General features: G+C 30.5%; 1 protein-coding gene across 1 annotated transcript; it reads left to right on the forward strand.

Moving 5' to 3' along the window:
- The first annotated feature begins 531 nt into the window (after positions 1 to 531).
- On the forward strand, positions 532 to 12,526 carry LOC130668002 (protein 60A-like). Its single transcript, XM_057469976.1, has 6 exons — positions 532 to 1,443; positions 6,712 to 6,898; positions 8,288 to 8,442; positions 11,351 to 11,536; positions 11,614 to 11,690; positions 11,877 to 12,526. The coding sequence occupies exons 1-6, from the start codon at positions 948 to 950 to the stop codon at positions 12,135 to 12,137; spliced, it is 1,362 nt and encodes a 453-aa protein (XP_057325959.1). The 5' UTR covers positions 532 to 947; the 3' UTR covers positions 12,138 to 12,526.
- The last annotated feature ends 1,742 nt before the right edge of the window (positions 12,527 to 14,268 follow it).

Here is a 14,268-nt window from a genome sequence, read left to right on the forward strand (position 1 = left end):
TTCTAAAGATTCGTACCGCCTACTTCTTCATCAGAGGCGGGTCCTATCTCTATGACTCAGTGACGTATAAAAAAAAATTTTAGTTACACTGATACTCATCCATGGACCGTTCGGATATCTTCTAACATAAGAAAACTGGATAACGTTCCTTTCTCTTTTCGCAACTCAAAGTCTTTTGAAAATAAAGCCAAAATCAAAGTTAAAGAGACAGTCAAAGATCATGTCCATTATCTTCAAGAAGAAATAATCGCATACCTTCAGTTCCTGCTGTGAAGGTACACAATTATTAACGTAACAATTTTCCTCTTGAAAGTTAGGTCGTGTCTCATGCCTGGTTTTTCTACTGAATCTCTCGTCTTTTCATCACTTGCGTCTAAAGTTACATTGGATGGCGACTTGTTCTCCATAAGTTTTCTCTCTTACAAGTGACATGGATCAGGTAGACACGTGAACCAGTCAGGGCTCTTGTTGTCTTTAGCTACGCACCTGGGAGGCGGTGGTGAGGTCGAAATCGACAGGGACAGAAAACGGGGAACAGTCTTATTTCATACGAGCTTATTCAGATATTTCTTACCAGACAAACAGACTACGCGTACGTGGTGATTCAATTATCAAGTACATATTCAACAATTTATTTATCATTTTTTTTTTTAAATCCGTAAGTTAAATTAAAACATGCAATAAAATTGAGTCAATTAACAGTGACAGTTTCAACAATGGATTTATCATTATTATTTTATATCATCCAATTAATATTTGATTGATTGAATTGTCATTTCCTATACTAAACAGTTTAACGAAATTGTCAATTAAGTAAACACCACGGGGTCTGAAGAAGACGAAGACGAAGGAGAAGAAGAAGTGGAGGAAAGTATTAAAAGCTTTTGTTGTTTTATTATTTTTAATTATATTGTAAAGTGAAAGTCGTGAGTGTTCATAACTGTGAAATGTTTTTTGAACAAGTGTGTAAGGATAACAATAATTTAAATAATAATAATATCGATAAAGTAAAGAGACCGAGAGACAGCGTTTTAACATCATGTTCGTTGTGGTTAACTGCTGTTGTTTTTGTTGGGGTGATAAGTGAGCATGTGGTACCAGTTACGTCTTCGCGAATAAGCGGTCTTTATGTAGACAATGGACTGGACCAAACAGTGGTACACAGAGTACTCACTAAGCGGGAAAAACGGGATGTGGAGCACGAAATTTTGAATTTACTTGGGCTGCCGGACAGACCGCGTAGTGTTATCGGTAAGGTACCGCAGGTCAAGAGGTCAGCGCCCAAGTTTCTGTTGGATATTTATAAAAATGCGCTTGGTGAGGACGAGGATGGCAAACCGGTCGCAACGAGGCTACATCAAACCGACGGGGAGTTCGACCTCACTGGTCAGGATCTCAGGGCCATCGACCAGAGCGATGTCATCATGACATTCGCCGCGCACAGTTGAGTACTTCCTTCAATAACTTTTCCCGTTTATAAATTGTCTTTCATTTCATTGGTGACATTCGATTTAAATTTAAGATTAGAAAATTATTATTTTTATGATAAAACCGACTTGCATCAACATCTAAGTATTTTCTTACAGAGAAAGTTGCGAGTACTGATGATATTATATGTAATATATAGTAAACAACATTATGTAATGGTAAAAATTAATTTTTCATAAATCATCGGATTTATTTTTTTTTTTTTTGTAATTTAAATTTTTCTTGAGCAATATCACCGTTTGATTTTCTTCATATTTATAAACATGAATCCATTAGAAGTAAATTTAAGTTTATTTGCCTTGGACGATTGCAACTGAATATTTATTTACGCGGTTTTAATTTAAAGTAAATTGACATTCAATAAGTTATTGCTCATAATAATAATTCATTATATAAGAAGACAATACTCTGTACTGTGATGGATGCCTCTGTACATTAGTTATTTAAATAAATAATACATATAGATATCTGCCGCATAAATTACACACCACTGGCGTGTTAATGATTTGAATAAAATAAATAAAATTACAATAATTTAAAATAAAAAATTATTTGCTTCTCAAATATTGAATGTTTAAACTTACATACGATACCTAAATAAATATAAAAATTAGAGAACCACACGGCTTTATATATATGTATCATAAATTCACGAGCTATAACTATTATTCATTCGGTTTGTGTCTTGTACACGTACTCTGTCCTCCCTTCGAAAAAAAAAAAAGAAAAAAAATTAACGCAGAATGATAAATAATTCGATAAGAAATCGCTTATAAATAAATTCTATTTTTTTATTCTATCACGACAAATCTTTGAGTTAAAACATTTTATTATTTGGACAAAGGCACACTGACCGAAAGGTTATCTTGGTTCAAAGAGAATTATCTTGAGTCAAGAGAATATTTAGGAAAATGGAATAAATCTTGGTTGAAGAAAATTTTTTCTTAATTTTGATTATTTTGATTCAAAAAGTTATTTTTTCGACTCAAATGGGTTAAAGTTTTAAGTTAAAAATATATGATTTTAGTTCAAAAAGAAAAAATATTTTAAGAAAGTAAATTGTTTTTTGAATTAATATTTTGAATTTCTTCATTCATGTATATTGAATATTTTATTCTATGAAATTTAACTTCTCTACGTAAGGAGTCAGATTTCTTAAACCAACTAGTGGCTATTGCTTGAAACAAAAATAAAAAAAATTCAAGTCAAGAAAATCAAGCTCTTGGTTTTTTTCCATAGCAGCATTCGGATAACAGGAGCACTCGGGTCTATGCAGCTTCTCTACTTCGGACACTACTTTGTGTATACACGTAGACGCCCGAAGATCCCAAAAAAATGAAACGAGTCTGTTCAGCGCTGGCGCCGTATATGTGCAATTATATATTACACACCAATATTCTAATAGTATTAGTTTATTAATTATACAATTAACTAATTCATATACATAAATTGTTTTGAATTGAAGTGTTCGGTAAAAATGTGAGTTATTGTAGTTATTAGTCATTATATCTGGTGTTATTTCCTGATTTAAGTTAAGTTAAAGGGTGTCGTTTCAATCGCGAAAAAAGTAAGTTAATTTTTATTTATGCTGTTTTTAATCATATATCAGATAATCAAGTTTGTTTTCATTTCTAATCCTAAGTTCATATAAAATTGTTTCCTTTTTAGTGTGGTATCATGCAGTTCATAGTGTCAATGAAGCCAGGATAAATAACATAACCTTTAATTTATTTTCATAAACAAAAAAAATTTCTTATTGTAATAAAGAATCAAAATTTATTTTGATAATTAATTGTATATATTCTGAGAATTGAATTTTTAATAAAAACAATTAATTTGAAATTGAACTTATTTATTATATTTTAAAATAAAAGTATTTTTTATTTACATTGATGTATAATTTAGTTTTAAAATGAGTTTTTTATTTTTTAAATCTAAAATTAATCGTTCTAAGATGAAGTCTACATTTATTTTGAACTAAATGTTATCAAATCTTTAAATAAATTAATTTTTACTTGGAGTAAGTTAAATGTGCCTCCGTTTAAAAACTCGATGTATCGAAATGAATCGATATCGACTACATTCGAGAGAACGATGTTTTTAGAATGAGTTGGTATCTTCTAAAACCAAGAGCTAAATTTTCTTGAGCCAACCAAGTTGTTTTCTTGTTCGGAGAAACTAAAAACATTTAAAGCAAAAATTTATATTTTTAAATCAAAATTGAATTTCTTTATTGAAGAGCTTTATATACTCTAATTAAAAAAAAAAAAATTTTTTACCAAGAGAAAATTTTTTCAAACAAGAAAAGAGGATATTTTAATTTAAGAATTTATTTTTGGAAACGATTTTCTTCTTGACCCAAGAATTCCTTTTTTTGTGTGCATAAAAAAATACACGCTGAGAATTTTACGGTATTTTTTGCATCAAAAATTTATATAAAAATTACTATAGTCATAGTAACATGAGGACAGTATGGAATTATTGTACAAATTACCGATACTGTAGAAATTTTTAAAATACATCAAACAGAATTTACAAGGTGCATTGTAATTTTGACAAAGCATCAGATAAAATTTATACCAACTGCATACTAAATATTCTGATTTAACCTAATAAATTTTACTATGCAGTTGGTACAAATTTTATCTGTTGCTTTGTCAAAATTACAATGCACCTTGTAACCCATATAACAATCTGTTTCAATTCTTGAGCAAGTCTGCTCTCAAGATCGATAGGTGCTAGTGTCTTTTTCTGCGTATGTGTCTTGCTGCAGATACTTGTGACCAGATTTAAATTGCAAGTCTAGTACAAGCCTTACACAAGAAATTTGTGCCAGATTATAACTCAATTCTGGAGGAAGACTGTAGTTGAAAATAGTTGAGCATGGCTTGCTCAAGATCTGCTCAAGGCTCAAAATTGACCTTGAGCCTTAAGCAGATCTTGAGCAAGCCATGCGTAAGTACCTACTGTAAGTTACTGGTGCAAGAAATGCGTCAGACACTGTTTCTTTACACGTGTTCAAGATATCTTTAATATTCTTGCGTACGTTACCATGAGCAAGAGATACACAAATCTTGACATAGGTTTCTTGATACACGATCTTGCGAAAGACACATACGTAGAAAAAGACACTCGCAGCTAGGAGTCTTGCTCAAAATACTTACTCCAGAATTTTGCTCAAACACGTGTTACTAGGGAAATTCTGTTTGATGTATTTTAAAAATTTCTACAGTATCGGTAATTTGTACAATAATTCCATACTGTCCTCATGTTACTATGACTATAGTAATTTTTATATAAATTTTTTATGCAAAAAATACCGTAAAATTCTCTGCGTGTAGTAATCATGTCAGTTAAGGATGAAAATAAAAATAAGTAAACGCGATAAAAAGTCTATTTGTAATAAAGAAATGCGCGGAAGTAAATATATCATCTTAATAAAATTAATAATCGTTTTTGTGTGCATACATTTTAGTAATATTTATATTTTATATAGATATGAGGATCCGGAAATTGTTGAGATGAAGATCGATTAACGTGTTGGATATCGATCTTGTGGCTTGAGTGTACGGAAATTGAGCTATTTGAGCCTAAAATTTACGTCATCGGTGAGAGCATCTAAGCCTTGGGGTGGGTTATTTGGGTGTATCTGAACACACGCAAAGTATCAAACCACAAAAAAGTAAAACGTCGGCAAATTTATAAAGAAATCCACCGGCAGTCTAACATATCCCGGTTCCCGATGGTAATATATTATCCGGCACAGCCTGGCTGTTGTATAGTGAGTTGTATACGAAGAAAGGGTTAAGGAATAAAATGAAAAAAAATATTTAAAAAAGGAGTATCAGAAAAAGGCAACGGGGATTAAAGAGAAATAATAAATAAATTTAAAAAAAAGACAGGAATATTGACTCAATATCTTTTCCTTAATAGCCCGGGGTCTTGAAACATAAAAATGTCTCAACTTGCTCCTGCAGACTTTTTTAACTCAGGTCTTTAAAAAAACTTTTCTACATCGTTTTTTCACTCTTTAAATCTCGACGAGAGAGAGTTTAAAAAAATAGGTAGTATAATTCGAGGTAGAAAGAGAGAGTTTGGAGTAAAAAAATGAAAAAACAAAAAGCATCACCCGAGAGAGATCCGAGAAAACGGTCCCGGGGGCCGAACTATTCGAGACCACCCTGAGTGCCTGAGAGAGCTCTCCGGGTCTCTACAGCTTTTAGCTCTTATATAGCAATCAGGTGTGTTGTATAGTCGTCTACTCGGGAATAAGAATGCGACCATCAGCAGCAGAAGCAGCAGCAGCAGAAAAAGAAATGAGAAAAACAAAAACAAATTTTTATGCTCTTGTCTTATCCAAGCTGGAAACATTAAGCATTACTTAGGCACCACCCGAGGGAGTCCGGTTTGCTTTCTATATTCGGTCTTTTTCGAGGGGCGGTGGTCGGCTAAGCGGCATTCGACTGTAAACCAGGATGATGGGAACCAACGAGCCTCTGACGATTTCACGCTGCGAATCCTCATCCACAGCTCGTTATGTGATTAGGGACTTTTAGAATCTGACCTGCTGATACTCTATACTCTTCTTTGTTTTATCTACATATATAAATATATAAAAAGGCCTGTATTGTTTTCTTTTTTTTTGCGATACGCTATTGCGGCTGTGATTTATTGGTTTGACGAATGACCATATAAATTACCGTTACATTTGAATTTAATCACCACAAAAGATCATAATAAAAGTCATTCTACAGTTTTATTGCATTTGATTTGGGTCTTTATAATTTATTGGGCTAAATGGAGTGTGTGTCTTGTGAAACTTTAAAGAATTGCACAGCACATTTATATGACTGTGCCATAATGATAAAATGTAAAACAAAGTATATAATAATTCTGTATAAGTTAATTCCGTTTTTTTATTTTTAATAGTTTAATAAAAATTTATCAATCAATGGCATTGCAATTCATTATGAATGAAAATAATAATCAATTGTTATTTGTCATGTTTGAGCATTACACAGAAACAAATTCGCGAATTAAGTCCGCAGGTGGATTTGGAGTGACTTCCGAGTGAATCACACCGGAACTATTCGAATGATTTTTTTTAAAACTCCGGAATTTCGAGTGACGGCGTGGATTTAGATTGAAATAAAATCTATAATCACTCCGAATTTACTCCTAATTTTTTGCAGTGTATTGACCAATAGCTTGTCTGATTTGCAGATCATCACGTTCCCGGTGTGCGGCACGAGCGCGGAAAAAGGCTGTGGTTCGACGTGTCTGAGGTGCCTCCCGGAGAACACATAATAGGTGCCGAGCTGCGACTCTATCGCACAATGGACATTAAGCATCGAAGAAATCGCGGTTCATTTATGATCACCGCGTACCGAGTTCTACGCGCCGATGACGGGTATAAATTTTTTTACATCAACAGAAAAAAAGAATTTCTTGACGCAAGAAATATTTTTCATTGTTAAATGCGGAAATAAATTTCCTTAGGGTTAGGAAAAATTTTTTGGCACAATAAACTTTTTTTTGCCCCAAGAAAATTTTTGTTTGCGATTTGAAATTTTAAAAAATTCTTAGGGCGAGTAAAAATATTTTCCGTCAAGAAATCCTTTTTTCCTGTGTATTAAAACTTTATTACAATTTTATTTTTAGCCACTCCACCCCGCGAAAATTTCAAACTGCATTACTGTTATATTTGTTTATCAAACTTTGTAAGTTCTTACTTTTAAATACTTCCGCTCGGCGATATATTTTGAAAGCCTGAATTTATTTTTGGATTATTTTAGTTTTCATTCAAAAATAATTATAATTTTATTTTTTAATTTTTTCAAATAAATGAAATAGGAACACCCATACAGTAAAATATTTCTATTCATCATCATTATACATATATACACTTAACTAAACTAGACCTTTTTACCTTCGACTACCAAGAATTACCTATGATTTTAAACATCATCTTGTTCTTCCTAATTAGACGTTCGAACGTTGTAAAATAAAAAAAAAAAAAAAAAAAACCTTCGAAATGTCTATACCTGTACTATTAGTATCTTAAAAGTTTTGATCTAAAGACCAAGATTTGATCTTGTGAAAGTAATTTCAAGGTTTTGCCCAGTAACTGTCAATCAGCTAAACATCTTTTTTTACAACCCGTCAAACATAGACAATAATAAAACACTATATATATATTTATATATATTACGGTTTAGTTACAGTTGAATAACCTTGTCCTTCACCTTTCGTAAAACGTTAAAAAAAAAGAGGACAACTAATGGTCTCGTCAAAGTAATAATACGACCGGAAACAATATTCCGTAAATTGAAATAAATTAACCGCGCAGACGGTCACTGAGTCGTTAAAAATAATTTATCCTACGCAGTTAACGTACACATATTACTTTATTACTACTCGTCTTTAAAATTTTTATACGTGAAGAATAATTTCTATCATCATTATTTTATTTTATATATGATCTTGTCTTAGTCTTAATCTGCTCAATCTTTGAGTCACGACGCGCGATTCTTAAACGTCTAACGAGACATGACGGCGACGTTTCTATTATATTCGAGTGAATAAAATCTACAGATTTTGATTTATAGACTATGTTATTATGTGGAATTTAAAACGCGCAACATAATTACGTAATTTATGCTTTTAAATTACCCCATCAATATATATAGAATTCTAAATGTACATATATTTGTAACTAAGTTCATTTAACAAAATAATTATAATTTTATTTATTACTATAATCAAAGTTATGTAATTAATTATTTATATATTTATTTAGGAAAAAAGAATTACAGTATGTTGATTCAGTCAATACGACTACTGGAAAGGAAGGTTGGCTAACGTTAAATGTTAGCGCGGCACTTCAACACTGGGTAAATAATCCTGAAGGGAATCGTGGTCTTTATCTTTCTGTTCATCCGGCAGATCGGTCTGGTAAGATTGTTATTATTGTTATTAACAAAAAACAAATATAAAATTTTTTTCCTTGTGTTATTTTAAAGAATGTTTGGTATTTATTCAGAGAATAATCAATGAGTCATGTTGTCTAAGTGGTAGAAACTAATAAAAATTTTTTTACATAATTAATTAATAAATGATAATTAATTCACGCGATAATAAAAATATATTATTTTTAGAGTTAATTTCGCGAATAACTAAACGTTTTTTATAAAATATTTAAACAATTAAAAATTGCGTAATAGATTTAAAAGTAAATGTTTGTAGATGACAAAATGATAAAACTCAATGAATTAAATTCCGCCACCGAATCAGCGGAGAAAGAAAGAGATAAAAGATAACAAGTTGAAGCAACTTGATACTGTAAACGTATACGTGTATACTAAAGCTATAAAGTATAAGTAAAAAGGGTTTTGAGGATCGTCGAGATACGATCCAGCAACGGATAAAGAAAGTAGATACACCTGTTGAATGTTTCCACAATACCTCCTCGGTGTAATGCCACTATGGCTTATATACTTTAAATAAACTGTAATCCAGCATCTAGTTATTTTTGAATACTCAATCATTGACCTTAACAACAATATATAAACTCATCCGTATAATAAGTACTCATACTTTAAATTAAATAACATACTAACTACAAGTTTTAAATGAATTCAAGCAACGAGTTTACCAGAAGAAATCAATTTGCCACACCTAAATAATTTTGTCTCCGCTCTCTCATCGGTCTCTCTACTTTATCTTTTATACATATATATCTTCTGAGCAACCTCTCGTTATTCGCGTTGCTTCTGTACATATATATATATATGTATATATTAAACACAAACCCCACCAGGTGACTTCTGGTAACCGGTTTACCTTTGATCATTTAATATACCTAGACATTGGTACACAATATTTATATAAAAGTCACATACAGAAATATATACAAATATATATATATACATATAATAAACGTGTATGTACACTGAGAATTGCGGACTCTCTAAAACTGAGTTAGTGAATATTAACTAATTCACTTTCAGAGAGGAGTGAACGCGTATTAAGTCCGGAGTGAATTCGGAGGAAATGATTTTTCATTTATTCAATTCCTTCTGCACAGAAAAAAAAAAATTTCTTGGAGCGAAAAATTTTTACTCGCCCCAAGAAAACTTTTATTTGTCCTAAGAATTTTTTAAAATTATGAATTGAAAAGAAAAATTTTCTTGGGGTGAGAAAAAATTTTCTTGAGCTACGAAATAACTTCTTGAGGCAAGAAAAAAAATTCTTGCGCCAAGGATTTTTTTGTCTTCATTTCATAATGAAAAACTTTTCTTGAGCCAAAAAATCTTTTTTTTCTGTATGAGTGAAATTTACTCCGGATAGGAGTTTATTTAAAAATTAAAACACCGGATCGGAGTGAATGCGGATTTAAATAAGGTTCACATCACTTAAAAATCACTAGATTTTTTACAGTCTATTCTATACTAGTAAAACAATACTAGAGTAGTAATTTTTACTTATATATATATTTATATATTTATTTGACTTGCAGATTGTAGATGTCTTATTCTTATTACTTTCGAAAGCAACTAAAATCTTGTTTCATTTCATCAGTTTATGAATATCCACTTACTTAAATATCACACTTACATTACCACCCACGCATTCGAGTAACCGTTTATTTTCTTACCGAGTATTTTCATTTATCAATATAAATTTTAAATTCCAATGAAAAATAATTAGTAAGTAAATATCGGCAATTAATAAATTAGTATCGATGTTATTATAATATTTTAATAATACACTGTAAAAAGAGCGGTGTTAAAAATGGACTCATTTTAACTCCGTCCGGTGGTAAAATGAAATTACACCGGTATAGGAGACGTAATTCGGCGGTGTTAAACCGGTGTAAAAACGGGGTAAACTGCGTCCGCTCAGAGTATTAGCTTTGGGTAGCTTATAAAACGCAAAAAATATTTTGACACACACACACGCACTCAAACACGCGCACACACACACACACACACACATATGCACACATTCCCAAAGTAAAATATTTTAACAGAGAAAAATTTCATTCAACACCGGTAAAGAATATTTACACCGGTGGCAGCGTTATTTTCACACCGCTTTCGGGGTTAAAATTTAACACTGCTGATTTTAACACCTACACCGCTTGGACTTACCCCGGTGATTTTTTACAGTGTAAACTCGTTTTTATTTTTATTGATAAAGATATTAGTTAAGGCTTTATTAGAGTGAAAAATAATTTATTAATTATTGATTGTCAGGTGTAAGATATAATTGAAAAGTATAAATAATATATGTTAATAATTAATTAATAACATGTATTATTAATATTTATAATTGTTATAAATAGTTATGTTAAATGGTTTTATTTATAAGTTTTATGATATATTATTAAAAATTGCGTATGAAGATTCGACAAAGAGAACGTATTGAGTAGTATGTAAAACTGCAAGGGTGTTGAGTGCTGACTCTTAATAGCTGATATATTTATATGAAGGTTGACTATTAATAACCGTAATCGTGCACACATGAGGCTTTTAAATACTTATTATAATTATTTCTTACACATATTTCTGTATAATAATAATAATTATTATTATTATTATTCATAAAATAGAATGTTCTAAGCGTAAATATTATGTGTATATAATTATATTGCAATTTCACGTGACTGTAAGACCATAAAATATAATCAGTAATCTCAATTATAGGCTCTTTGGACTACTATATATATATGTGAGGATAAATACTACATTAATCAATATTATTTTTTAAATTAAGACAAATTAATGAACGAAGGAGAATAAGAAGAAGGATAAAAATTGAAATTTATATGCCTTAATTTGACATAATAATTTGATTATAGTGCATGAAATGAGACCGGAAGACGTTGGTATCGTTGGGTTTCGCGGAGATGTCGACAAGCAACCGTTCATGGTTGGATTTTTTAAAAGCTCAGGGATTCGTGAGAAAAAAATTCGACAAAAACGTGACGCCAGGAGACGAAGGAAAAGTGACGTTTCTCCACTTGATTATCGTAACCCGTATATTGGTAATTATTTTTGATTCATTTTTATATAGAAATTGTAAACTTCAAAATTACCAAATTAATAAACATTTTTTTTACAGATCCTGCAATACAATATAATTCTCGTACATGCAGGATTCAAACGCTCTATGTTAGTTTTCGTGATCTTCAATGGCAGGTAATTGAGATTAATATATTCTACAAAGGTTATGATTTAGTTTACATAACTGTTAGTTGCTGAGATTAGACGCGATTATTATTTTCCTTATTTATTTGTAGTTTCAGTTAGTTAGTTAGTTAATTAATTAATTAATTAATGAAATGCTTGAAGCAGAATGAATATTAATTATATTTTTTTATGTAGGATTGGATTATAGCACCGGATGGATATGACGCTTATTACTGTAGCGGCGATTGTAATTTCCCACTGAATGCTCATATGAATGCTACCAATCATGCGATAGTGCAGACTCTCGTCCATTTAGTCAGCCCAGGAAAAGTACCCAAGCCTTGCTGTGCGCCTACTAAACTTTCACCAATCTCAGTGCTTTATTTTGTTGACGAAAGCAATGTTATACTTAAAAAATATAAGAATATGGTCGTTAAAAGCTGTGGATGCCATTAAAATTTCATTTCGCGCCATCAAATTAATTTATCATTTAGGGTACAGAAAAAATTTTATATTTTAAAAAATTAAATATGTCATTAATGGAGTTATATCTATAAGTATATACCCGATTATCATGTCAGTTTATTATTATTTTGAAATATTTACTTAAATTGAAAAATTACTGGTTGTCAAGCCAACTACACAGTATTTATTTATCTTTAGATATTATTAGCTACTCACTAACATTTTTATCTCTCAATCATTCATTTTTTTTCATATTTTTTTTTCGTTTGTAATGTAATGCTATTTTAAAATATTATTAAATTTTTTATTGAATAATAAATAATGTTAAAATATTTTTAAGATATTATTATGTATAATGTTTTTAGTTTTAATTAATGCAGAGAATTGTTGTTTTACAAATTATCGAACAAATAAATATAATTATTAATACAAAATGATCATCTCTGTATATAATAGTCATTTATATGATGTAAGAAAATTCTAATTACGTAAATAGAGGAATCGGGGCAGTTAAATTAAAGTGTGTAGCGTCTTTTTAAGACAAAAAAAAATTTCAAAAGATTTTTTAAAAATGATATTTTAGAAAAAGACCATCTGTCCCGGAATATAAAATTTTAAAATGTAAAAAATCATTATTTTACATTTTTTACATTTTCAACTATAAAAATTGCTGTAACTCATAAACTATCGGTCGGAGCAACTTAGGTACATGGACCTTTTTTAAAGAGGATAAAATTTTCTTCACATATATGTTTTCTTTGTTTCCCTATACTTAGCGGTTCGTCCTAAAAAATGAAAAAATCACGATTTTCGTCAAAAAATTTAGTTCGATAGCTCTTACTGGTGAACCAGCGTGAGCTACATTAAAAAGTCCAAGAGCAATTTTAAAGAGCATGGAATCCTCTACAAGATTCAACAATTTGTTGAAAAGTAGCTCCCCGAGCAGAAATTTTGACCTGACACTAGCCAGGGCCGGACCCGGCTTTCCTGCTTCGTACCTGGCTTGGCATGTAACGCAGATGAGTACTCCGGACCCAATCCGGCATGCCTGGCCCGGGCCCTGTCGGGCGTGCCGGCTGTGAAACTGCTCCGGCAAGCCTGGCCTAAGCCTTTAGAAATTTCTTTTACCAAATTCTTATCGCTACATCGGGAGTAAAAATTACTTTTATAAAAAAAAAAAATATTCACGATCAAAAAAGTTGACGTTTTACAGACATTAAGAATTATTTTTCAAAAGTATTTTATTTCGCAATAAATAATTTGAAGATTTGCAATAAATTAATTTCTTTGATCGAGAATGTATGTTTTTTTAAAAGTAATTTTTTTCTCAATACACGGATTAACGGGGATTTAAAAATATAAAGAAAAATTAATTTCATTTATTTTTTTTTTATTGTTACTGATACATTATGTAAGTTGTACATCCTTATAAATCGATTTTTTTTTATTACTTTCTTCTAATCGCATCAATCGATGTCCATTCCAATCTCTAGCATTATTCTTTGCTGATGATAAACCTCCCTGAATTTCATTGTCATCTAAAGGTGTATTAGAATTACTGCGTAAAATTCTTCTTATTACTTCTAAAACAGAAAATTATATACTTTTAATACAATTTTTTTTTTTTTTTTTTTTTTTTTTTTTGTTATATTATAAAATAAAACGATAGCTCTTCAAAATTGAAAATAATTCTATTTAGTAATTGAAAATTCATTAATTTACCTGTTATACATAAAAAAAACGGTGTATCTTTGAAAATTTTCTTATTGTTATTGGTCGTGTTTTTTATCGCCACGTATAATAATACAACGTCTCGAGTCAGATAAACTCGCAAAATTGAGCCGATATTTTTTGATATGTTTTTTTTGTTGCTCACTAAATAGGATAATCGGGTCACCTAAAAAATATGATAATATCAGCTATAACTCTTTAAAGGATTTAATATAATGTTTTTTATAAATTATTTAATAATTAATAACATCTTACCAAATCATGACGAAATTTATGGTTATTTGAAATTTTTGTATTAAATTTTTCAAAATCTTCATCATTCTCAAGAGGAAAATGAAGTGAAAAATCTTCCTTTTCTCCTTCTCCTCCTCTTTCACTTCCTTCTTCGGCT

Source organism: Microplitis mediator, chromosome 5 (assembly GCF_029852145.1).
Source record: "Microplitis mediator isolate UGA2020A chromosome 5, iyMicMedi2.1, whole genome shotgun sequence".
Taxonomy (NCBI): Eukaryota; Metazoa; Arthropoda; class Insecta; order Hymenoptera; family Braconidae; genus Microplitis; species Microplitis mediator.

Coding starts and splice junctions, on each gene's coding strand:
- LOC130668002 (XM_057469976.1), top strand. CDS start 948: ATGTTTTTTGAACAAGTGTGTAAGGATAACAATAATTTAAATAATAAT. Junction 1,444..6,711: donor CATGACATTCGCCGCGCACA/GTTGAGTACTTC, acceptor TCTGATTTGCAG/ATCATCACGTTCCCGGTGTG. Junction 8,443..11,350: donor TCATCCGGCAGATCGGTCTG/GTAAGATTGTTA, acceptor ATTTGATTATAG/TGCATGAAATGAGACCGGAA.